This window comes from Hemitrygon akajei, unplaced genomic scaffold (genome assembly GCF_048418815.1).
Source record: "Hemitrygon akajei unplaced genomic scaffold, sHemAka1.3 Scf000144, whole genome shotgun sequence".
In the NCBI taxonomy this organism is placed as follows: Eukaryota; Metazoa; Chordata; class Chondrichthyes; order Myliobatiformes; family Dasyatidae; genus Hemitrygon; species Hemitrygon akajei.
In genome coordinates, this window is record NW_027332030.1 from 867,111 (window position 1) to 892,118 (window position 25,008).

Below are 25,008 nucleotides of genomic sequence, written 5' to 3' on the forward strand. Positions count from 1 at the left end.
GACCCATTTATGTGAGAATTTAGCCTTTTGTATTTATCTGCGCTTCTCATAAATCTCTATAGTTCATTTAAGCTTCACTCCACTACTTCCAAAGCAACAACCCAGTCAGTCAAATAGTCGACACAATTAAAATAGTTTATTACTTCTTTTTTAATGTTGTACTATTTATATAATTTAACTATGTGATATTTATATTCTTATATTAAATCACAAATGTTAAAATCTATGGTTATGAATTAGGTTCTGATGCTGCCGCAGAGACAACGGATTTCATGACACATGCCGGTGTTATTAAACCTGATTCTGATATTGATATGGGAGACCCACCGCCGGTCACCTGATCGATCTCAGTTACCGCAGATCGTAATGAGAGATTTGAAGCGTTTTCTATTCATTTGCATTCCTCAGAAATGACAACAGTTCAGTTTCCTTCTGAGGTTCCAGCAGAAGCTCAGTCTGTCTAATATTTCCACAGAATTAAAATGGGGAATTTGTTTATTCTTATTACGTACTGAGCTACAGTGAAAATCTTGTCTGACGTACCATCCACACAGATCGATACATTGCAACAGTACATTGAGCTGATATACGACAGAACAATCACTGTAACAAAGCATTATGGCTGCAGAGAAAGTGCAGTACAGATAGACATATGGTGCAGGGTCACGTCGAGTTACATTGTGAGGACGAGTCCATTTTATCATTCATTTGGCCTATAACTGCAGACAGGAAGCCGTCCTTCAGCCTGGCGTTACGCACCTTAAGGCTTTTGTATCTCTTCCCCGATGGGGGAGCGGGTTTGCAGCAAGAATATCCAGGTTATGAGCTTCTTTGTGTACATGGCCTGCTTTTCCGAGGGAGGGGAAGTGCAGGAAGAGTCCATGGAGGGGAGGCTTGTTTCTCTGATGTTCTCTGCTCTCCAAAGTTCTCTGCAGTTCCTTGCAGTCATGGGCAGAGCAGTAGCCATACGAAGGCGTAAAGTATCGACAAGGAGCTCAGAGACCTCGGCCTTCACCCTGCCTTGTGTAGCTGGATCCTGGACTTGCTGTCAGATCGCCAGCAGGTGGTAAGAGTGGGCTCCATCTCCTCTGTCTCTCTGACCCGCAGCACACATAACCCACAGGGTTGTCTCTTTTGCCCCCTCCTTTACTCTCTGTGCACCCATGACTTGTGTTGCCACCCACAGCTCCAATCTGCTAATTAAATTTGCTGACAGCAGTACATTGATTGGCCTAATCTCACATAAGAAATTTCAATCAATCAAATGCCTCCTGACAAGGCTCGGTCCAAACAAACTTTTCACTCTTCTTCAGGAGATTACTCAGAGGACGAACGATAGCAGCAAAGTTCTTACAGAACTTACGGTAATATCCATCCATTCCCAGAAACCTTCTAAGAGCCTTCGTAGCAGTCAGAATAGGAACTTGAGAAATTGCCTGGACTTTTGCCCGAACAGGAAACAACTTGCTTTGACCTACAACATCGCCAAGACAGGTCACAGTGGCATGGCCGTATTCACTCTTAGCTAAGTTAACTGTAGGGCTGGCCTGGGAAAGCCTATCAAACAGCTTTTCTGCTGCAGAGATATGCTCTTCCCAAGTGTCACTCCCTGTGATTAAGTCATCAATATAGGCATCTGTGTGTTCTAACCCTCGAATTACAGAATCATTCATTCTCTGGGATGTTCCTGGAGCATTTTTCATTCCAAATAGCAAAACATCGCATTCATACAACTCAGAAGGTGTCACAAATGCAGAAATTTCTTTACCTCTGTCTGTCAATGGAACACACCAATACCCTTTCAACAGATCAATCTTTGTAAGAAATTAGTTTTTCCAACCTTATTGATGCAATCATCCACTCTAGGGATAGGATAGGCATCTGTTTTTGTTACTGCATTTACCTTCCTATAATCAGTGCAAAATCTAACACTCCATTATGTTTGGGCACAATAACGCAGGGTGAGCTCCAGTCTGATGCCAAAGGAGTAATAATACCACTTTCTAGCATATATTCAATTTCTTGCTCAGCCAATTTACACTTTTCTACGTTCATGCGATATGGGTGTTGTTTAATCGGTTTCGCTTGACCAATATCTACATCATGTATTGCGACCATGGTTTGCTTGGGAACATCGGGAAATAAATCTTTAAACGTCAGAATTAATTCCTTCAGCTGTTGTTGTTGCTTTGGCTGCAGGTGAGCCAACTTGTTATCAATGTTTTCTAGATCAACTGAGTTCATTAGCCTAACTGGGACCACGTTTGGCTTTTGAAAATTCTCAGACAAGTCAATTGCTTTATTCTCAGGGTTGCCAGATTCATAAGAATTGACAACAACACTCACAGATGGTGCCTGCTTGTCAAAATAAGGCTTTATCATATTTTTGTGTACGACCTGTGTTAGTTTACATCGGTCGGGTGTTTTCATAACATAATTCAGATCATTAATTTGAGAGACTATTTCATACCGTCTATTGAATTTCACCTGAGCTGGATTCATAAGCATTGGAGATAAGGCAAGCAGCTTATCCCGCACCTGATATTCTTTTTCGCGGGCTCACTTATCAAACCAACACTTCCTTTTGTTTTGAGAAATCTTTAAGTTTTGTTTCGCTAGACTACAGACGGTGTAGTTTATTCTTGAACTTCTAAACATAGTCTGACAAGTTAACATGTACATCCCCATCTATCCACTGTTCCTTTAACAAGGTCAAAAGTCCCCTTGCTCTATGACTAAACACAAGTTTAAATGGACTAAAGCCCAGTGTTTCCTGTACTGAATCACTTACTGCGAAAAAAAGCAAATGTATTCCTTCATCCCAATCTTTTCCTTTTTCAACACAGTATGTCTTAATCATTGTTCTGAGGGCAGAATAGAATTTATCTAAAGCCCCTTGTGATTCCGGATGGTATGCAGACGATGCAATTTGTTTAGCTCCCAGTTCATAAACTACCAGCTGGAATAATCCAGATGTAAAATTACTTCCTTGACCAGACTGGATTTCTTTAGGCAAACCAAATAAAGTAAAAAAATACTTGGTAAGAGTCTTCACCAGAGTTTAATATTTCTTTAATATTTCTAAGAGTTAGTACCGCTGGGAATCTGGATGCAGTACACATAATAGTTAGCAGATACTGATGGCCAGCTTCAGTCTTTGGCAATGGGCCAACACAATCCACTATGAATTTTGAAAAGGGTTCACCGAATGCAGGTATAGGCCGGAGTGCGGGCACTGGGGTGACCTGCTGGGGTTTACCCACAACTTGGCAAATGTGTCAGGGCTCTTCAAAAGGTCACAACATCTTCCCTCAAATTAGGCCAATAAAATTATTTCATAATCCTGTTTACAGCTTTATTCACTCCACAATGTCGACATAAGGGCATACTATGGGCCAAAGTTAAAATTTCAGCCCTATAAACTTTAGGAACTACAGCTTGATGAACAATTGCCCATTCCTCACTCGCTGGTATAGCAGGTGGTCTCCACTTCCTCATTAACACTCCATCCTTGAGATAATACCCTACTGGCACTTTCTTAATCTCATCATCTGAGAGAGCTGTTTCTTTTAAAGCTTCAATCTCAGGGTCTTGGTTCTGTTCTGCTATAAACTCCTTCCTGGACAGGGAGAAGTCTATCTCATCAGACTCACTACCTGAATCCTGATGAAACAATGAAGGCAGAAAGTCCCTGACAGGTCGTCATAACCGGAATCCCGATTTTGGCTATCATCGGTATCAGAATCATGCTGCACAGAACCGTCTGCGTCAGCAGACTTTTTAGCCATACATTGAGTTACTGTGCAGGAAGGATAAATGTTAAAATCCATCTGTGGGTCGTCAGTGGTTGGCTTAGTTGTCAACAGCACTGCAGGAACAACTTTACCATCTGCCAGGCCATCCCCTAACAGCAAAGTAACATCTCCCACCGGTAAACTGGAGCATAATCCGATTTTAACAGGTCCCAAAACCAACGCTGACTGTAAAGTTACCTTGCACAACGGCATGGAAACCATGTCGCCCCCAATGCCTTTAATAAGATTTACCTCACCAGTGTTAGTCTCATCACCAAACTTTAGAACGCTGTCTGATATAAGTGACTGAGAAGCCCCAGTAACTCGAAGAATTTTCACCGGTACCGGGGTTGACCCTTCCTTTACTAATACAAACCCATCTGACATAAAATGATCGAATCCCTTCTTAACTCGGTCAGACCTCTCAGTCCTTAACTGAGACTCAACAGAATGTTCAGCATCCTGTGGGTTTATAGGTGCTTCAACATACTGATCACATGCATTTGGGACTGCCTCCTCTTCCTTTTTCTTCTTCAGGTCAAAACAATTAGCCATCATATGACCAGCTTTCTTACAATAGTAACAAGTAAGACCAAAATATTTCTCCTTCAACTGTTTCCCTTCATCTTTACTTTTGTCACTAGTCCCAGCTTTAATTTCTGGTTTACCCTGGTTATCCCTGCTACTCTTTTGGAAACTCTTATTTGGGATAAACGTAACCTTATGAGTTAATGCAAACTCATCTGCTAATCTAGCAGACTCCTGCAAAGTGGCAGCATCGTTTTCATCTAAATACGTCTTTATGTCATCAGGGACACACCTTTTGAATTCTTCAATTAAAACCAACTTTCTCAAGCTGTTAAAATCATCATTCACATTTTTACATGTGCACCAGTGGGTAATACACACAAACTTCTCTTAAGCAAATTCCATATAAGTCTGGTTCACAAATTTCCTCAAACTTCTAAACTTTTGCCTGTATGATTCTGGGACCAACTCGTAAGCTTTGAGCACAGCCTGTTTCACGATGTCATAATCAGCTGTTTCATCAACTGTCAAAGCAGAATAGGCTTGCTGAGCCTTCCCCTTAATCACACTTTGTAAGAGAATAGGCCGATCTTTTTTTTTGATTTGTTAAGAGGAGTTGAGGTTTCTTGATTATATTTATAACAGCGTAACATTCTACTTCAAGTCAAGTCACTGTTATTGTCATTTCGATCACAACTGCTGGCACAGTACATAGTGAAAATGAGACAACGTTTTTCAGGACCATGGGGTTACATGACACAGTAAAAAAAAACTTATCTGATTTTCACAATATATATTTGTTTTGCTGTTTATACATCTTTCGTATTATCTGTTTGCTAAAACCTCATCTGATTTGTATTTTTTATTGGAAAATCAATAAAAAGATTGAAAAAATGAATGAAATGAGAATAGGCCCACCTTCTTTTGGCCACTTTAAACTGTGAGCAACCTTCTCAAAACGCTAAAAGTATCTAACAACCTCTGCCCAGTCAAACGCAGGTACCAATTTAACTTCCCGACTGGCCTCAAACTTATCACCAGAATACCTTTCCTGCAATCTTTCTATCCTTTCCAGCTCGAGCAGCCTCTGTCTTTCTGCTTCCTCGCTTTGTTTTTCTGCCTCTCTACCCTCAAATTGCCTCTGTCTTACTGTAGCTTCCATCTTCAATTTTTCAAATTTCTACTGGAGCTCAAGATCACGAGGTTTACTTTCAGGAAACACCTCCAAATCCTCCACTTTAAACACACGCTCAGATACATAATGTGCAGCTATTACAGTCTGCATCTGTGCCCTCCTTATTGTCGATTTCACCTTAGCAAGTTTTAACCTTCTAGCAAGGCTCAACAACTCAATCCTTCTGGCGTCCTCTAGTACCTCAAAGGTTGGCGTTTCCACAATCCTATCAGCATCCGCTGCTGATTTTCCACACACAAATAAATCAAATGGGATTTCCCCAATGGAATTGATAATAAATCAATCAATACGCCCCAAATGTGTTCATATTTCGGATGCAGGCCCCAATTTTATTACGAACCATAACGCTTTAGAAACAAACCAGCAGAAATAGAGTTCACACTGGAGTCTGGTTTTTATGTAAAAACCACTCTCTTTATTAGTATCTACTTATTATATAGAAACCTGAGCAAGATAAACAAAAGTTAACAGAGTAATGTGTATATATGTGTGTAAATGTAACTCCCAAACTATTGAGATTAGGGGAATCGAGGCTGGGAGTCTTCAGATGGTAAAGTATGAAAGGTCAGTTCATTCACGGAATAGGTGATGAGAGAGATGTTTGTAATCCAGGCTAAATGTCGAGAGAAGGCAATTATGCCGAATTCCACAGGTTCCACGGTGGTAAAACGAGAGAACAGTCGCTGTAGATTTTATCCGTCGTTCCAAATCCACATAAACATTATCACCGAAAGTGACTTGTTACAAGAGGTATTGTCTTCAAGTGAATTACCACACCACACCCAGGCAAGGGTTAACACATCAGTGGTCTTCACAGTATACCCCAAATCAGATCCACGCCTATGGATCAAACGAGGTGACCACCATACATTCGATGTACTTTATGATGAATTGATAATTAACCCACCCTTGTGGGCTAGGAAAGTCACAAATAGTGACCCTTGGCGACTAGTTCCTTTGTTTCAGCTGTTCCATTTCTCCTCCTTCGTTTCTGTCTGACTCTGAGAGTCTGTGTCCTCGGTTAAAACTAAACAAACTGCGAGTGACTTAAACAAGCTGCGAGTCAGACTGATTCGCCTACTTAATATCTCTCTCTCTCTCTCTCTCTCTCTCTCTCTCTCTCTCTCTCTCTCTCTCTCTCTCTCTCTCTCTCTCTCTCTCTCTCTCTCTCTCTCTCTCTCTCTCTCTCTCTCTCTCTCTCTCTCTCTCTCACAAAATAACAGTCCACCGCAAACGAAACCTAGGGATACTTAACAACGACTACTCCCCATTGTGAACAGACTGATGTGCCAGTAGTTGGGATGACTGAATGAATCCGTTCCCATATTCTTAGCAGCTGAACGGCCTCTCCCCAGTGTGAACTCGCTGATGACTCTGAAGGCTGGATGACTGAATGAATCCCTTCCCACAGACTGAGCAGGTGAATGGCCTCTCCCCAGTGTGAACTCGTTGATGTCTCTGTAGGTGGGATGTCTGAGTGAATCTCTTCCCACATTCTGAGCAGGTGAACGGCTTCTCCCCAGTGTGAACTCGCTGATGACTCTGTAGGTGCGATGACTCACTGAAACTCTTCCCACATTCTGAGCAGGTGAATGGCCTCAACCCAGTGTGAACTCGCTGATGTCTCTGTAGGGTGGATGACTGAGTGAATCCCTTCCCACAGTCCGAGCAAGTGAATGGCCTCTCCCCGGTGTGAACTCGCTGATGTCTCTGCAGGTGGGATGACTGAATGAATCCCTTCCCACATTCTGAGCAGGTGAATGGCTTCTTCCCAGTGTGAACTCGCTGATGACTCTGTAGGCGGGATGACTGAGTGAATCTCTTCCCACAGACTGAGCAGGTGAACGGCTTCTCCCCAGTGTGAACTCGCTGATGACTCTTTAGGCGGGATGACTCAGTGAATCTCTTCCGACAGACTGAGCAGGTGAACGGCTTCTCGCCAGTGTGAACTCGCTGATGACGCTGTAGGTGGGATGACTCAGTGAATCTCTTCCCACATTCTGAGCAGGTGAACGGCTTCTCACCAGTGTGAACTCGCTGATGTCTCTGTAGTTGGGATGACTTAGTGAATCTCTTCCCACAGACGGAGCAGGTGAGCGGCTTCTCGCCAGTGTGAACTCGTTGGTGTGTCTGTAGGTTGCATGACAGAGTGAATCTCTTCCCACATTCTGAGCAGGTGAACGGCCTCTCTCCAGTGTGAACTCGCTGATGAATCTTTAGGGTGGATGACCGATTGAATCCCTTCCCACAGATGGAGCAGGTGAACGGCTTCTCCCCAGTGTGAACTCGCTGGTGTCTCTGTAGATGGGATGAGTGAGTGAATCCCTTCCCACATTCTGAGCAGGTGAACGGCTTCTCCCCAGTGTGAACTCGCTGATGACTCAGTAGGTGGGATGGTTGTGTGAATCCCTTCCCACATTCTGAGCAGGTGAACGGCTTCTCCCTAGTGTGAACTCGGTGATGACGCTGTAGGTTGGATGACTGAGTGAATCTCTTCCCACAGTCTGAACAGGTGAACGGCTTTTCCCCAGTGTGAACTCGCTGATGTCTCTGCAGTTTGTATGAAAGAGTGAATCTCTTCCCACAGTCTGAGCAGATGAACGGCCTTGCACCAGTGTGAACTCGCTGATGACGCTGTAGGTTGGATGACTGAGTGAATCCTTTCCCACAAGCCGAGCAGGTGAATGGCTTCTCCCCAGTGTGAACTCGCTGATGACTCACTAGGGTGGATGAATGAGTGAATCTATTCCCACAATCCGAGCAGGTGAACGGCTTCTCCCCAGTGTGAACTCGCTGATGACTCACTAGTTTGGATGACTGAGTGAATCCCTTCCCACAGACTGAGCAGATGAATGGCTTCTCCCCAGTGTGAACTCGCTGATGACTCACTAGGGTGGATGACTGAGTGAATCTCTTCCCACAATCCGAGCAGGTGAACGGCTTCTCCCCAGTGTGAACTCGCTGATGACTCTCTAGTTTGGATGACTGAGTGAATTCCTTCCCACAGACTGAGCAGATGAACGGCTTCTCCCCAGTGTGAACTGACTGGTGTGTCAGTAGGTGTGATGACAAAGTCAATCCCTTCCCACAGTCTAAGCAGGTGAATGGCCGCTCGCCAGCGTCAGTTGACTGATGTCTCAGTAGGGGAGTTGATTTAGTGAATACCTTCCCACAGACCGAGCAGGTGAACGGCTGCTCTCCAGAGTGAACTCGCTGGAGAGCCATTAGGTGAGATGACCGAGTAAATCCTTCCCCAAAAATTCAGCAGATGACCAGCCTCTGCCCAATGGAAACTGACTGGTGTGTCCACAGGTGGGATGACCCACTGAATCCCCTCTCACACACAGAGCAGGTGAATGTCCTTGCCCAGTGTGAATTTGCTGATGTAGCTTCAATTGAGGTGACCGAGTGAATCCATTCCCACTGAGTGAGCAGGTGAACGGTCTTTCTCCTGTGGAAAATGACGGGCGTGCCAGTTGGTCAGATGACCGACTGAATCCCTCCCCACAGTCTGAGCAGGAAGGACGGTCGACACCACTTTATAAATATCTAGATAGAGACAGCAAAATTGGCGTGCCGTGTTTGAGATTCCTGGAGACAAATTCTTCTCGTTTTTAACCTGTAAAAAGATTTACAAAATCCATCAATGGGTGTAGAACAACATTTCAAATGAGATCACTTTAGTTGCCAAGGTGTGATCTGACATCACACTGTTACAGTGAGGATCAGCCCAAGTTGGACAGAGAAATCATCTCCTGACTGGGCACAGTGCTGGTATCTGGAATGACCATCAGACTGTCTGATGTCCTTCCTGTCTCTATAAGAATGGGGCATTTCTGCCATCTCCAATTCATGACGTGGCTAAGTCTGACTCTCTCAATTGGTATTATCCCCATTTCCCACTGAGCTGCATGGGTTCCTGGCGCCACAGTAACTGAAACACTTTCCCGTAATTAGACTTTTTTGACATGCAGCTGGGATTTTCTTTTACCTGCTGTCAATTTAAAGTTCCAACAGTTTTAAAGCCATCTGAAGATTTCCTGCCCGGATGAATGGTTGGTCTGCACAGCTGATAAAATGAATTAAATGAATAATAGTATTATTTCATGTTCTTGTCACAGAGTCATAGAAAGGTACAACACAAAAACAGGCCCTTTGTTCCATCTAGTTAGTGTTGATCTATTTAAGATGTCTACTCCCATACCCCTACCATCCAGGTACCTATACGGTCCTCTTATATGTTGAAATTGTGCACGCATGCACCAGTTAGGTTGTCTGCTCATTGCACACCTGGATGATCGTCTGTTTGAAGAAGTATCCCCTCATGTTCACCTTAATGTTTCACCTTTCACCCTTAATCCATGGCCTCTGGTTCTCGTTCCACCCAATCTCAGTGGGAAAAGCTATTTTTGAAAAATGAAAAATCTTCCATTTACCCCATGTATAACCCTCATAATTTTGGTACAACTCTCAATTCTTCTACATTCCAAGGAATAAAGTCCTGACCTGTTCAATCTTTCCTAATAACCCAAGTCTTCTAGACCTGGCAACATCCTTGTGAATTTTCTCTGAACTCTTTCAAACTCTTTTACATCTTTAATGTAGGTACGTGAACAAAACAGCACACAGTACTCCAAATTAGGCCTCACCAATGTCTTCTACAAGTCAACATAACATCCATTTATTGTTTTCAGTACTTTGGTTCATGAAGGCCAATGGGCTGAATTTTTTTCCATTACTATCTAACTATGATACCAGTTTCAGTGAATTAAGATCTTGTATTCCCAGGTCTCCTTCTTCTACAAAACTCTTCCGTGCCTGACAAGTCACTGTGAGAGAGCTCCCTTGGTAGGTCATACCAAAGTGCAACAACTCACACTGGTCTGCATTAAATTCCATTTTCCATTTCTCAGACCATTTTCCCAGCTGGTCCAGTTCGCACTGCAAGCCATGATAGTCTTCCTCACTGTCCACTACACCACCAATCTTGGTGTCATCTACAAATCTGCTGATCCAGTCAAACACACCATTATCAAGATTCTTGATATAGATGACAAGCAACATCAGATTCAGCACTGATCCCTATGGCTCACCACTAGTCCCTGGCCTCTGGTCAGAAAGGCAACCATCTGCTACCACACTCTGGCTTCTCCCAAAGCCAGTGTCTCATCCAATTTACTATCTCATCTTGAATGCTGAGTAACTGAACCTTCTTGACCAACCTCCTATATGAGACTTTGTCAAGTGCCTTGCTAACGTCCATGTAGACAACATCTACTGCCTTGCCTTCATCTACTTTCCTGATAACTTCCTCGAGAGACTCTATAAGATTGGTTAGACATGACCTACCATGCACAAACCCAGGCTGTCTATCTTTAATCAGTCCACATCTATCCAAAAACTTTTACCCGGTTCCTGCATATACTTTCCTATAACTTTCCCACTACTGATGTCAAGCTCACCAATGTACAATTTCATAGATTACTTTTAGAGTCTTTCTTGAACAGCAGAACAACATCGGCTGTCCTCCAATCCTCCAGTACCTCACCTGTCACTAAGGATGATTTAAATATCTGTGCTTGGGCCGCCACAATTTCTGCGCTTGTCTTCCGCAGGGTCACAGGGAACACCCTGTCAGGCCCTGGGGATTGATCCACACTAATTTGCCTTAAGACAGCAAACGCCTCCACCTCTGTAATCTGTACAGGGTCCATGAAGTTCATGCAGCTTTGCCTCACTTCTACAGTCTCTTTGTCCATCTCCTGTGTCAATACAGATGCGGAAAATCTCTCCCACATCTATTTTATCTCCTCATATGGATTACCATTCTGATTTTTCAGAGGAATAATTCTTCCCTTGCAATCTTTTTGCTCTTAACATATCTGCAAAATCCCTAAGGATTCTCCTTCACCTTGTCTGCTGGGACAACCTCATGCCTTCTTTTATTTCTTTCATAAGTGTTCACTTGAATTCCATGTAGTTCATAAGTGCCCCATTTATTCCTATCTGCCTGTACATGGTCTGAACGTCCTTTTTATTGATCTGGGAGAGGAAAGCCAAAGGGGTGATAGAGCTGTATGCTGGGAGGTGGGGTAAGTGGGGGTAAACTAAATTGCTGGGGGAATGGGAGTCTGAATAACAGAACAGAGAGTGGAGAGGTTGTGGAGACAGTTGTTGTTCAGTCCTCAGACAAAGTCAGGAATGAAAACGTTGAGCATGGTGCAGTGAATATGCTGAACCCTGAATATTACAATACAAGGTGCAGCGTAGGAAAGGCGGATGTGTTCAGGGCATGGATCAACACCTAGAATAATGACACAAGGATCTGGCAACTGTGGACTGGGACAGGCTGCTTTATGACAAAGGTGTGCTTGGTAAATGGGAGACCTTCAAATTAAAATCTTGAAAGTCCAAAGCGGGTATGTGCTTGTCAGAATAAAAGGTAAATATAGAAACTGTAGGGAAACTTGGATTTCAAGAGATACTGAGACCCTGGCGAAGCACAAAATGAATAGATTTGCATAACAGGGTTAGGCAGGCAGTTTCTTATGGAGCATAAGAAATGCAAGAGAACAAATAAGAAGTAGAGAGTCCCACACATTGATTGGGACTCCCATGCTGTTAAAGGTCTAGATGGGTTAGAGTTTGTGAAATGTGTTCAGCAAAGTTTTCTAAATCAATATATTGATATACCAACTACGGAGGATGTAATATTAGATCTCCTATTAGGTAATGAGTTAGGGCAAGTGACGGAAGTGTGTGTAGGGGAACACTTTTTTTCCATTGTTCATAACGTCATTGGTTTCAACTTGATCATGGGTAAAGATTGATCTGGTCCTCGGGATGAAGTTATAAACTGGAAAAAGCCAAATTTGAAGAAATGAGAAAGGATCTAAAACGCGTAGATTGGAACAAGTTATTCTCTGGCACGGATTTGATTGGTAAGTGGGAGGCCTTCAAAGGAGAAATTTTGAGAGTGCAGATTTTTTTTTGTTCCTGTTAGGGTTAAAGGCAAAACGAACAACTATAAGGAACCTTGGTTCTCGAGGGATATTGGAACTCTGATAAAGGAGAAGAGATATATGTATAACATGTACATGCAACAGGGAGGAAATAAGATGCTTGAGGAGTATAAAAAGAGTAAGAAAATACTTAAGAAAGAAATCAGGAGGGTTAAAAGAAGACATGAGGTTGCTTTGGCAGTCAGGGTGAAGGATAATCCTAAGAGCTTCTACAGGTATGTTAAGAGCAAAGGGATAATAAGGGATAAAATTGGTCTCCTGAAGATCAGAGTCGTCGGCTATGTACGGAACCAAAAGGAATGGGAGAGATACTAAATGTTTTTTTTTTGCATCTGTATTTATTAAGGAAACTGGAATGGAGTCTATGGAAACAAGGCAAACAAGTCGGGAGCTCATGGAACATACAGATTGAAGTGGAGGAGGTGCTTGCTTTCTTGAGGTAAATCAGAGTAGATAAATCCCCTGGACCTGACAGGGTATTCACTCGGACTTTGAAGGAGACTGGTGTTGAATTTGTAGGGGCCCTGGCAGAAATATTTACAATGTCGATATCCACGGGTCAGGTGCTGGAGGTGCTCTTGTAGTTCCATTGTTTAAAAGTGGGTCAAAAATTAAGCCGGGAAATTATAGGCCGGTATGTTTGACATCAGTAGTAGGTACATTATTGGAAGGAGTACTAAGAGATAGGGTCTACAAGTATTTGGATAGACAGGGACTTATTAGGAAAAGTCAGCATGGCTTTGTGCATGATAGGTCATGTTTAACCAATCTATTAGCGTTTTTTGAGGGAGTTACCAGGAAAGTGGATGAAGGGAAGGCAGGGGATGTTGTATACATGGACTTCAGTAAGGCTGTTGACAAGGTCCCACATGGGAGGTTAGTTAGGAAGATTCATTTGCTAGGTATACATGGAGAGATAGTATATCGGATTAGACATTGGCGCAATGGAAGAAGCCAGAGAGTGGTAGTGGAGGATTGATACGCTGAATTGAGGCCTGTGACTAGTGGTGTGCCACAGGGATCAATGCTGGGTCCATTGTTCTTTTCCATCCATATCAATGATCTGGATGATAATGTGGCAAATTGGATCCGTAAATTTGCTGATGATACAAAGATTGGAGGTGTAGTTGACAGTGAGGAAGGTTTTCAAAGATTGCAGAGGGTTTCAGGAATGGGCTGCAAAAATGGCAGATGGAGTTTAATGCGGACAAGTGTGAGGTATTGCACTTTGGAAGGTCAAACCAAGGTAGAACATACAAGGTAAATGGTAGGACACTGAGGAGTGCAGTAGAACAAGAGGGATCTGGAAGTATAGATTCATAATTCCCTAAAAGTTGCGTCACAAGTAGATAGGGTTGTAAAGAGAGCTTCTGGTACATTGGCCGTTATGAATCAAAGTATTGAGTATAAGAGTTGGAATGTAATGGTGAGGTTGTATATTACATTGGTGAGACCGAATTTGGAGTATTGTGTGCAGGTTTGGTCACCTAATTACAGGAAGGATAGTGATAAGGTTGAAAGAGTGCAGAGAACTTTTACATGGATGTTGCCGGGACTTGAGAAACTGAGTTACAGAGAAAGGTTGAATAGGTTAGGACTTTAGATAGATAGATAGATAGATAGATAGATAGATAGATAGATAGATAGATAGATAGATAGATAGATAGATAGATAGATAGATAGATAGATAGATAGATAGATAGATAGATAGATAGATAGATACTTTATTCATCCCCATGGGGAAATTCAACTTTTTTTTTCCAATGTCCCATACACTTGTTGTAGCAAAACTAATTACATACAATACTTAACTCAGTAAAAAATATGATATGCATCTAAATCACTATCTCAAAAAGCATTAATAATAGCTTTTAAAAAGTTCTTAAGTCCTGGCGGTTGAATTGTAAAGCCTAATGGCATTGGGGAGTATTGACCTCTTCATCCTGTCTGAGGAGCATTGCATCGATAGTCTCCCTGGAGCGTAGGAGAATGAGGGGTGATTTGATAGAGTAGTATAAAATTATGGTGGGTATAGATAGAGTGAATGCTAGCAGGCTTTTTCCACTGAGGCTACGGGTGAAAAAAAAAACAGAGAAGTTTAAAGGGAACATGGCGGGAGGGGTGGTGCTTCTTCACACAGAGACTGCTGGGAGTGTGGAATGAGCTGCCAGATGAAGTGGTGAATGCAGGTTCACTTTTAACATTTAAGAAAAACTTGGGACAGGTATATGGATGTGAGGGGTATGGAGGGATAAGGTCCAGTTGCAGGTCAGTGGGACTAGGCAGAAAAATGATCCGGCACAGCCAAGAAAGGCCAAAAGGCCTGTTTCTGTGTTGTAGTGTTCTTTGGTTCTACGGATCTAGCCATCCAGGAGTATATTAAAAAGACCCTATCGTTTCCACCTCCATCAGCGCCATCGACAGCCCATTCCACGCACACCATTTGCGTAAAAAAAACTACCCCGACATCTCCTCTGTACCCACTTACAAGCTCCCTAAAACTATTCCCTCTCGTGCTAGCCATTTCAGCCCTGCGAAAAAGCCTCTAACTATCCACACGATCAATGCCTCTCATTATCTTGTATCCCTCTATCAGGTCACCTCTCCTCCTCGGTCGCTCCAAGGAGAAAACTTAACCTATTCTCATAAGGCCTGCTCTCCAATCCAGGCAACATCCTTGTAAATCTCCTCTGCACCATTTCTATGGTTTCCACATCCTTCTTGTAGTGAGGCGACCAGAATTGAAAACAGTACTCCAAGTGGGGTCTGACCAGGGTCCTACATAGCTGCAACATTGCCTCTCGGCTCTTAAACTGAATCCCATGACTGATGAAAGCTAATGCGTTGTATGTCTTCTTAACTACAGAGTCAACCTGCGTAACTTTTCTGAGTGCCTTATGGACTCGGACCCCAGGATCCTGCTGATGCTCATATAAAGAAGACCATTAATGAGGATCTGAAACCCAGAAATATCCCAGTTACAAACGGCACTTGGCATTTCAGTATTGTTGATGTATGTACAGTATGGGATGAGGTGGAGAGCGCAGGGTGTGACGATAGGGAGGGAGAGAGAGGGAGAGAGGGAGGGAGGGGGAACGCAGGATGAGCGGTTCATTTAGAGGGTGAGAGAGAGGGTAAGACAGTGTGGGATACGGGTGTCAGCAGGGAGATTGCTTGGGAGAGTGAGGGGGAGAGTGTGGGACATTGGGAGAGAGATAGCGAGGGAGAGGGTTAGAAATGGAGAAGGTTACAAAGAGGCAGAGATGAGTGAGTGAGAGAGACGAGTTTGAGTGAGGTGAGAGGGTACATGAGAGAGGAGGAGATGGAGAGGGGAAGACAGGGTGACTGAGATTGGGATAGGGATGACAGGTGATGGGGTAGGGACAGGGATTGTGGGATGGGAGAGAGAATGGAAGAGTAAGAGAAAAAGATGGATAGAGGGGAGAGAGTGTGAGAGAAATTAAAAGAGGCATGAGAGAGTGAAGAAATGAAGAGAGACGAGAGAGGAGTACAATTTGTTAATAGAGGACTAGAGACAGTGGTGAGACTAGATAGCGAGGAAAGGGTGATAGAGAGTGGGAGACTGGTCAAATAGGGGTGTAACAGAGGGGTAGAGAAGGGTGACAGGGAGAAAGGCGAAGAACCAAGGATTATTGTGAGGGGCGATGATGAAGGGATGAGGGAGAGGCGAGACGGTGAGGGCAAGAGGGAGAAAGAAGTAAGGGCTGGATGATGAAGAGGGACTGGGAGGAGGGAGTGGTGAGGGAGATGTGGTAAATAGCTTGGGGTGAGAGAGAAAGGCGAGTAGATGGTGTGTCTGATTAGAATTGTTAGACTAAATATTTATTCAGTCCCTAGTTGCAGGGTCGTTAATCACGTATGTTCGCAAGTCACCAAACAAATCCACCAGGCGATTACATTTCCAAGCCGGGAGTTTGACCGTGTTCGGTTCGGGTCTCCATTTCGGACAGCGGGGAGTCTGACCACGTACGGTTCGGGTCTCCATTTCGGACAGCGGGGTGTTTGCCCACATACGGTTCCAGTCCACATTTCGGACATCAGGGAGTTTTACCGCGGTATGGTTCGGGTCTCCATTTCCGACAGCGGGGATTCTGACCACGTACGATTCCGGTCTCCATTTCCGACGGCGGGGAATCTGACCAAGTACGGTTCAGGTCTCCATTTCAGACAGCGGGGAGTTTGACCACGTACGGTTCGGGTTTCCATTTGGACAGCGGGGAGTTTTACCGTGTACGGTTCGGATTTCCATTTCGGACAGCGGGGAGTTTAACCGCGTATAGTTCCGGTCTCCATTTTGGACAGCGGAGAGTTTGACCGCGTACGGTTCGTGTCTCCATTTACGACAGCAGGGAGTTTGACCATGTACGGTTCAGGTCTACATTTCGGACAGCGGGGAGTTTGACCGCGTACGGTTCGTGTCTCCATTTACGACAGCAGGGAGTTTGACCATGTACGGTTCAGGTCTACATTTCGGACAGCGGGGAGTTTGACCACGTACGGTTCGATCTCCATTTCCGACAGCAGGGAGTTTTAATGTGTACAGTTCGGGTCTCCTTTTCCGACAGTGGGGAGTTTGACCACGTACGGTTCAGGTCTCCATTTCTGACAGCAGGGTGTTTGACCACGTATGGTTCCGGTCTCCATTTCGGACCGCGGGGAGTTTGACCACGTACGGTTCGGGTCTCCATTTCGGACAGCGGGGAGTCTGACCACGTACGGTTCCGGTCCCCATTTCGGACAGCGGGGAGTTTGACCGTGTACAGTTCGGGTCTCCATTTCCGACAGCGGGGAGTCTGACCACAAACGGTTCAGGTCTCCATTTCGGACAGCGGGGAGTTTGACCACGTACGGTTCGGGTTTCCATTTCTGACAGTGAGGAGTTTGACCACGTATGGTTCCGGTCTCAATTCCGACAGCAGGGAGTTTGACCACGTACGGTTCAGGTCTCCATTTCGGACAGCGGGGAGTTTGACCACGTACGGTTCGGGTCTCCATTTTTGGACAGCGGGGAGTTTGACCGCGTACGGTTCGGGTCTCCATTTCTGACAGTGGTGAGTTTTACTGCGTACGGTTCGGGTCTCCATTTCTGACAGTGGCGAGTCTGACCACATACGGTTCCGGTCTCCATTGCTGACAGTGGGATGTCTGACCACGTACTGTTCGGGTCTCCATTTCCGACAGCGGGGAGTTTCACCGCGTACGGTTCCGGTCTCCATTTCCGACAGCAGGGAGTTTGACCGCGTACGGTTCCGGTCTCCATTTCCGACAGAGGGGAGTTTGACGGCGTACGGTTCGGGTTTCCATTTGGACAGCGGGGAGTTTTACCGCGTACGGTTCGGATTTCCATTTCGGACAGTGGCGAGTCTGACCACATACGGTTCCGGTCTCCATTGCTGACAGTGGGATGTCTGACCACGTACTGTTCGGGTCTCCATTTCCGACAGCGGGGAGTTTCACCGCGTACGGTTCCGGTCTCCATTTCCGACAGCAGGGAGTTTGACCGCGTACGGTTCCGGTCTCCATTTCCGACAGAGGGGAGTTTGACGGCGTACGGTTCGGGTTTCCATTTGGACAGCGGGGAGTTTTACTGCGTACGGTTCGGGTCTCCATTTCTGACAGTGGCGAGTCTGACCACATACGGTTCCGGTCTCCATTGCTGACAGTGGGATGTCTGACCACGTACTGTTCGGGTCTCCATTTCCGACAGCGGGGAGTTTCACCGCGTACGGTTCCGGTCTCCATTTCCGACAGCAGGGAGTTTGACCGCGTACGGTTCCGGTCTCCATTTCCGACAGAGGGGAGTTTGACGGCGTACGGTTCGGGTTTCCATTTGGACAGCGGGGAGTTTTACCGCGTACGGTTCGGATTTCCATTTCGGACAGCGGGGAGTTTAACCGCGTACGGTTCGGGTCTCCATTTACGACAGCAGGGAGTTTGACCACGTACGGTTCAGGTCTCCATTTCGGACAGCGGGGAGTTTGACCACGTACTGTTCGGGTCTCCATTTCGGACAGCGGGGAGCTTGACCACGTACTGTTCGGGTCTCCATTTCTGACAGCGGGGCGTTTGACCGTGTATGGTTCGGGTCTCCATTTCCGAGAGCGGGGAGTCTGACTGCGTATGGTTCCGGTCTCCATTTCCGACAGCGGGGAGTCTGACTGCGTACGGTTCCGGCCACCATTTCCGACAGCGGGGAGTTTGACCGTGTACGATTCGGGTCTCCATTTCCGACAGCGGGGAGTTTGACGTTGTACGGTTCGGGTCTCCATTTCCGACAGCGGGGAGTCTGACTGCGTACGGTTCAGGTCTCCATTTCCAACAGCGGGGAGTTTGACCGTATGAGGGGACCTACTGCAAATCGCAGCACGATATCAACCGCAGCTAATGCCGGGGTGTTTCCTGTTCAGACGATGTGAGGAAGGGGCTGATCTCTGGTTTGTGTAAATAGATGGCCGGTGGCAGTGGGAAAGGGCCGGGACCGAGCCGGACAGCTGGAGGCTCCGGGCTCTCCAGTCTTGCATCCCTGGATTTAGTTTTGCACTGTCAGGATTGCGGGATCAGTTTGCTCTGGTTCCCCAAACTGGGAGGGTTGATGTGGGTGAAGGGGGACTGTCTATGTGTCGGTGTGGGGTGAATGGTCAGAAGGGTGTGGGGCCACTGGTGGGATGGAGGGTGGTTGGGGTACTGTGGGTGATCGGAAGTAACATGACCTGGGTGGATGGGCAAGGGGTAAATTACGTTGTCAGCGAGGGTGGATCTGATCAATGAATCAGACAGCTCAGCTCGCGTGTCCTTTCAGGAGGCCACAATTCTCTCATCACCTTAATCACTGACTAATCTTCCTGTTAATATTGAGTTTGTTACAGAGCCCCAGGGTCTGCAAACAGATGGAAGCAGAGGGTGAGAGGCTGTTTCTTGAGCTCGAGTCCTGAGCTTAGTGACATTTCCCGGGGTAATGCCCATTGCTACTCGTCATCTATGTCAATAACTTAGCTGAGAAAGTACAGGGTATGGGTAAAGTGTTTGCAGCAAGTTCAAACAATTACTCTTTTTAAAAGACAGTCAGTATAAACACTCCCCTCTCTTTCCCTCTCCCCACTCAGAATTGACCAAAAGCTACTTCAGGAGATGCAAGATCTTGAACTGAGTAAACACTGTGAGTGAGAGAGACTGGTTTTAAACGGCTGTGCTGCTTGGAGCATATTACCAGACCTGGAGTGATTGGAACTGGGTCTGACAGAGTCATAACTGTTACTTCTGGGCACATTCAGTCTCACTCCAACTATTTCCTACTTTCCTTTGTACAGGTATGAAATGTCTGATGTGTTTGAGTAAATGAGACTCACCAAACTTTCTCCCGACTGAATCCTGGAATCTCCGATTCAGATGAGTCCTCTCCAGTTGATGCTCTTAATCCTCGGGCTGGTTCACTTGTTGCTGTTCCCGCATCTTCATCTGTGTTTTGCTTCCAGTTAGGGTTTTTCTTCCAATAAACCACTCACCTCAGGTCTGACTTTAACATGAAAGATAATGAAGTACATTAGCAATAAAAAGGAGAACCAAGCATTTCTACTAAATGTTACTAAGAAGAAAACTGGCTGATATTTAAACTTTTAAGGCAGATATAATGATCTCAGTGAACAATCTTTTATTGTCCCTCACACATCACAAAACAATACGGGATAAGAAGGAGCCATCATTCAGTCATGTTAAGACATAAGACACAGGAACAGAATTATTTGATTCGATCCATCTGGTCTGCCCCTCCACTGAAACATGGCTGAATTTATTTTAACACCATATTCCTGCCTTCCTTCTGCACCCTGAACTGACTTAGCAATCATGAATATATTAATCTATGTTATAAATACACTCAATGGCAGCCTCAACCTACCTCTGCGGCAACACATTCTACAGATCAGACATCTTTTGGACATTCTTTTTCTTATCTCAGTTTTAAAGGGAAGCATTTTTATTCTGAGATAGTGCTGTAAGATTACAGACACTCCGTCTAATGGAAACATCCCCTCCATGTCCACTGTATCCAGGCTTTTCAGTATTCGGTAGGTTTACTTAACCATACATCCCCCCCACCACCCCCACCGTCCCTCTGAACTCCATTGAGCACAGGTCCAGAACCATCAAATGCTCATCATACATAAAGCTGATCATCCCTGAGATTATTCTTGTAAATCTTCTTTGCAATAACTGCACTGAACACATTTCCTGGAATAACAGACAAACTGGTACCAGGATAATTGACAGGGAAAAGTTGTGCTTTCTTTACTGTTCTCCTATCACAGAACGAGTCATTTCCATTTCCAGGTTAAATCAGGTCCATTTCGGAAAATGTAAACCAGTCAAGGGTGAATGTAATAAAAAGAAGCTGGTATTACCAGAAACTCTCAGCAGGTAAGGAACAACTGGGGCAAGAGGAACAAACTTTACAATTCAGGTTAATAACGTTTCATCAGAATGACTTCAAACGTTTACAGTTTTTAGTTCAGATCTCCAGCAACGTGAAATTCTGCCTGATTTCCACCGAGTGACAGGCAGATGACAGTGAAGGGGGGGGGGGGGTAATTTCCAAACACAGTTTTAACACCAAAACTCACGAGTCTATTTCTACTGTTGCAAACACGGATCAGCACATTCACTCATAGCCTCTCCCTGTGAGGATGGACTGGTAACCCATCTTCTCCTCGGCAGCAATCTTTGCTTCCAAAGGAGCTCCAGAAAAAAAATCTGATTCCAGACCAAGAATATTCTCTCAACACCTCATAAACCCAAGCAGCTCGATCCCCGGGTCCTTTTTACCTGGATCAAAAACTGTGATATCCAGTTCCCAACCTCACAGGGTCAAACAGCTGAACCTGTCATTTAACAACCCTGAGAGTCCCCCCCCCCCCCATCGGACAATCCCGGATTTCCCCACAACCAATGTCCAGCTGCTCGAAATTTCTGCTTTATTGCAGAAGGACGACTATCCAGCTCCATCTGTAGAAGCACAATCCAATGTCAAAGCTAAATCATCCACAGTTCCATATGCCTGGAATACCGATCACAGGATTATAGCCCAAGCATCAACTCTCCCAGTACTCTTTGCTGCCAGTAAAATGCCGCAGTGTGTCAGTCAGTCACAGTTCAAATACCAGCACCTCCAGTCCAATGCACAACAGGACTGGTACCTGATGACCCACCGGCATTCCAGCTAACAATAACCGACTCTGGAAATGATTCACTGAGGCCAAAGGTGCAAAGGAACACTTCAAAATGAAGACAACGGTTGGAGGAAAGATTGCAGATGTATTACATTGAGGTGTGGGATACAGGTTGGACAGAAGTTGACCCAGATAGTTGATGTATATCACTGAAGCGAGCGGGGTGTAGGTTAGGAGACTGAACAGAGGTTGAACAAGATGGGCAGGGATGAGCAGATGGAATCAGGTGGGTGAAGGAATCAAGGACAATCACTGATGGTCCTCCAGCAATACACAGATACTGAATTAATACTATATACTACTGCATAAAAGATTCTAAAATGACAAAGTTAGAGCAAACAATAAGAACTTTGCCAGATATACTTTGACGCTCACCATATCAACACACCATAGAAAATTCCCCATCCAGATACTTCACGACTTTGCATGGTAACTCCTCTGCCCGTGACTGTGAGGAACTGCAGAGACTATTTGATACAGATCAGCACATCAGAGAAACCATTCTGCCCCCTAGACTTCCCAGTCCCTCGGTAAAGCAGGCATTTAAATCAAAGATGCCCACAAACTGGGACGTTCACCTTTCTCACCCACCCCAATCTGGGAGAAGACACAACAGCCATAAAGCTCAAGGACAAATGCGAGGAGCCTCAGGAAGCGAGGTGAGTTGGGGGAAGTTAACGGCATTCGGGGGCCAGCATCAGATTTCCCGAACACAACACGGAGAAAGCATCACCACCCATCCGGAAACTTTCAACACCACGTGATCCTGCGTCACAAAGCGGAGGACGGGGCAGATCTGCGGCACACAGCCTCACGTGACCTGTTGGCGGGAGTACCATTTCAATTCTTCGGAAATAGACGGCCTGGGCTCCTGGTTTGGATCATTCAATGCAGATTAAGTGAAGTAGACACAATTTTGACGAGGACATATAACTGGGTACTAAATGATTAATTGGCCCTCAGTTCGGGGCTCACGACTAACATCGGATCTCCCCGCTCGGGATCGGTCTCAATACTCACCGATGGGAAAGTGATACCTTCGGCCCGCAGAGAGTGATCCCGACCCCGGCTCCTCCCAATGGCCACACATTTTAATTCCATGCCCCATTCCCATTCTGATATGTCTGTCCATGGCCTCCTCTACTGTAAAGATGAATCCACACTCAGGTTGGAGGAACAACACCTTATATACCGGCTGGGTAGCCTCCAACCTGATGGCATGAACATTGATTTCTCTAACTTCTGTTAATGCCCCTCCTCCCCTTCTTACCACATCACTGACATACTTAGTTGTTTGTTCATTTTTTCTCTCTCTGCCCATCACCCTGTCTGTTCCCCATCTCCTTCTGGTGCTCCCCCTCCCCCTTTCTTTCTCCTGAGCCCTCTCGTCCCATGATCCTTTCCCTTCTCCAGCTCTGTATCACTTTCGCCAATCACCTTTCCAGCTCTTGGCTTCATCCCATCCCCTCCGGCCTTCTATCATTTCGCATTCTCCCCCCCCCACCCCAACTACTTTCAAATATCTTAGTACCTCTCCTTTCAATTAGTCCTGAAGAAGGGTCTAGGCCCGAATCGTCGACAGTGCTTCTCCTTATAGATGTTGCCTGGCCTGTTGTGTTCTACCAGCATTTTGTGTGTATCGTTTGAATTTCCAACATCTGCAGATTACCTCGTGTTCGCTCATGGAAATGTTGAATTTGGTTCCTCGGTCAAATAGTTGACTCACTTTGGGGACAACTGGGCTCCAAGCACTGGTCCCGACAACACCCACAGGGACATCCCTCAGTGAACAAATCTGTAATTGTCCGTCACACGTAATAAAACCTGATATGGAAAGAGTCATCGTCCAGTCATGGAAAGACAAGACAGAGGAACAGAATTAGGAAATTCGGTCCATCGAGTCTGCTCCGCCACTCAGCCATGGCTGATATTTATTTCAACACCATATTTCCTCCTTTTCAATTTTGTAACGTTTAAGCTAAGATTGTAATGGCTGCCTTTACACTTCCTTGTGCTGCATTCAACAAATTCTCTGGTATTTTCTGGTAACAAAAGAAAAAACGAATTCAGAAATAACTCAGTAAGGCAAAATACATCACAATGAAGACAACGGCAGGAGAAAGATTGTTGATGAATAATCATTGCTGAAATACAGACTGGACAGAGGTTGAACAGGATGGTTGATATATATCATTGAGGTGGTGGGATACAGGCCGGACCGAGGTTGAACAAGATGGTTGATATATATCATTGAGGTGGTGGCATACAGGCCGGACAGAGGTTGAACAAGATGGGCAGGGGATGAGCAAATGGACCCAGATGGGAGAATGGGATCAAGGGCGATCTCTGATGTTCCTCCCGCAATACACAGACCCTGAAATAATAGTACGCACGAGTAGATAACAGATTCCAATATAACAAAGCCAGAACAAACAACAAGAACTTTGTTATATGTCCTTTTCTACTCTACACACTTTATCAATGCACCGCAGAAAGTATCCCATCCCTATTCTTCACATATTCGTATGTCTACTGCTCTTACTTTAACTGAATGAAATAGCGGAGAACTGTGGACACAGCTGAGCACATCATAGAAACCAACCTCCCCTCCATGGAGTCTGTCTACACTTCCCACTACCACAGTAAAGCAAACAACATAATGAAAGATCCTCACAGACCTGAACATTCTCATTTCTAATGCCCCAACGGGGCGAAGATAAAATAAAACAGAAACATGCCACCGGGCTCAAGGGCGGTGTCCATTCTGCTGTTAGAAGCGAACAGCGTGATGAGTGGACTCCTGACCTCACAGTCTAAATCGATGTGACCTTGCACCACATATCTACCTGCACTGCACTTTCTCTGTAACCAGAATGATTTGTTTTATTCAATGTACTGCTGCAATGTATTGATTTGTGTGGCGAATACCGGAGACACGATTTTCACTCAACCTCTGTACAAAATAATGATTCCCCATTTCAAACGTGTGAAAATATTAGACAGCCTGGGTTGCTTCTTTGGAAATTCCGGAGGGAGTGTGCACAATTCAGAGAAACTCAGACAAATGAAAACAATACTTAATTCTCGCATTAATAGGGCCAGATATCGGGAAACACTGTCAGCATTTCGGCAAGTCGTAGTCATGGAAAGAAGATGGATGTAAACTTCCCAGCCCCCCGAGAGGACGTGAGAGATCTGGATCTCACTGTCCTGTCTGAATGGGGGAA

The 25,008-nt window shown here is 45.1% G+C and overlaps 1 protein-coding gene across 1 annotated transcript; it reads right to left on the reverse strand.

Moving 5' to 3' along the window:
* Positions 1 to 6,709: 6,709 nt before the first annotated feature.
* LOC140723894 (uncharacterized) lies at positions 6,710 to 20,037 on the reverse strand. The gene is made up of 2 exons (XM_073038434.1): positions 19,907 to 20,037; positions 6,710 to 9,136 (listed from the first exon to the last, which is right to left on the reverse strand). The coding sequence occupies exon 2, from the start codon at positions 8,740 to 8,742 to the stop codon at positions 6,847 to 6,849; it is 1,896 nt and encodes a 631-aa protein (XP_072894535.1). The 5' UTR covers positions 8,743 to 9,136; positions 19,907 to 20,037; the 3' UTR covers positions 6,710 to 6,846.
* Positions 20,038 to 25,008: the final 4,971 nt, after the last annotated feature.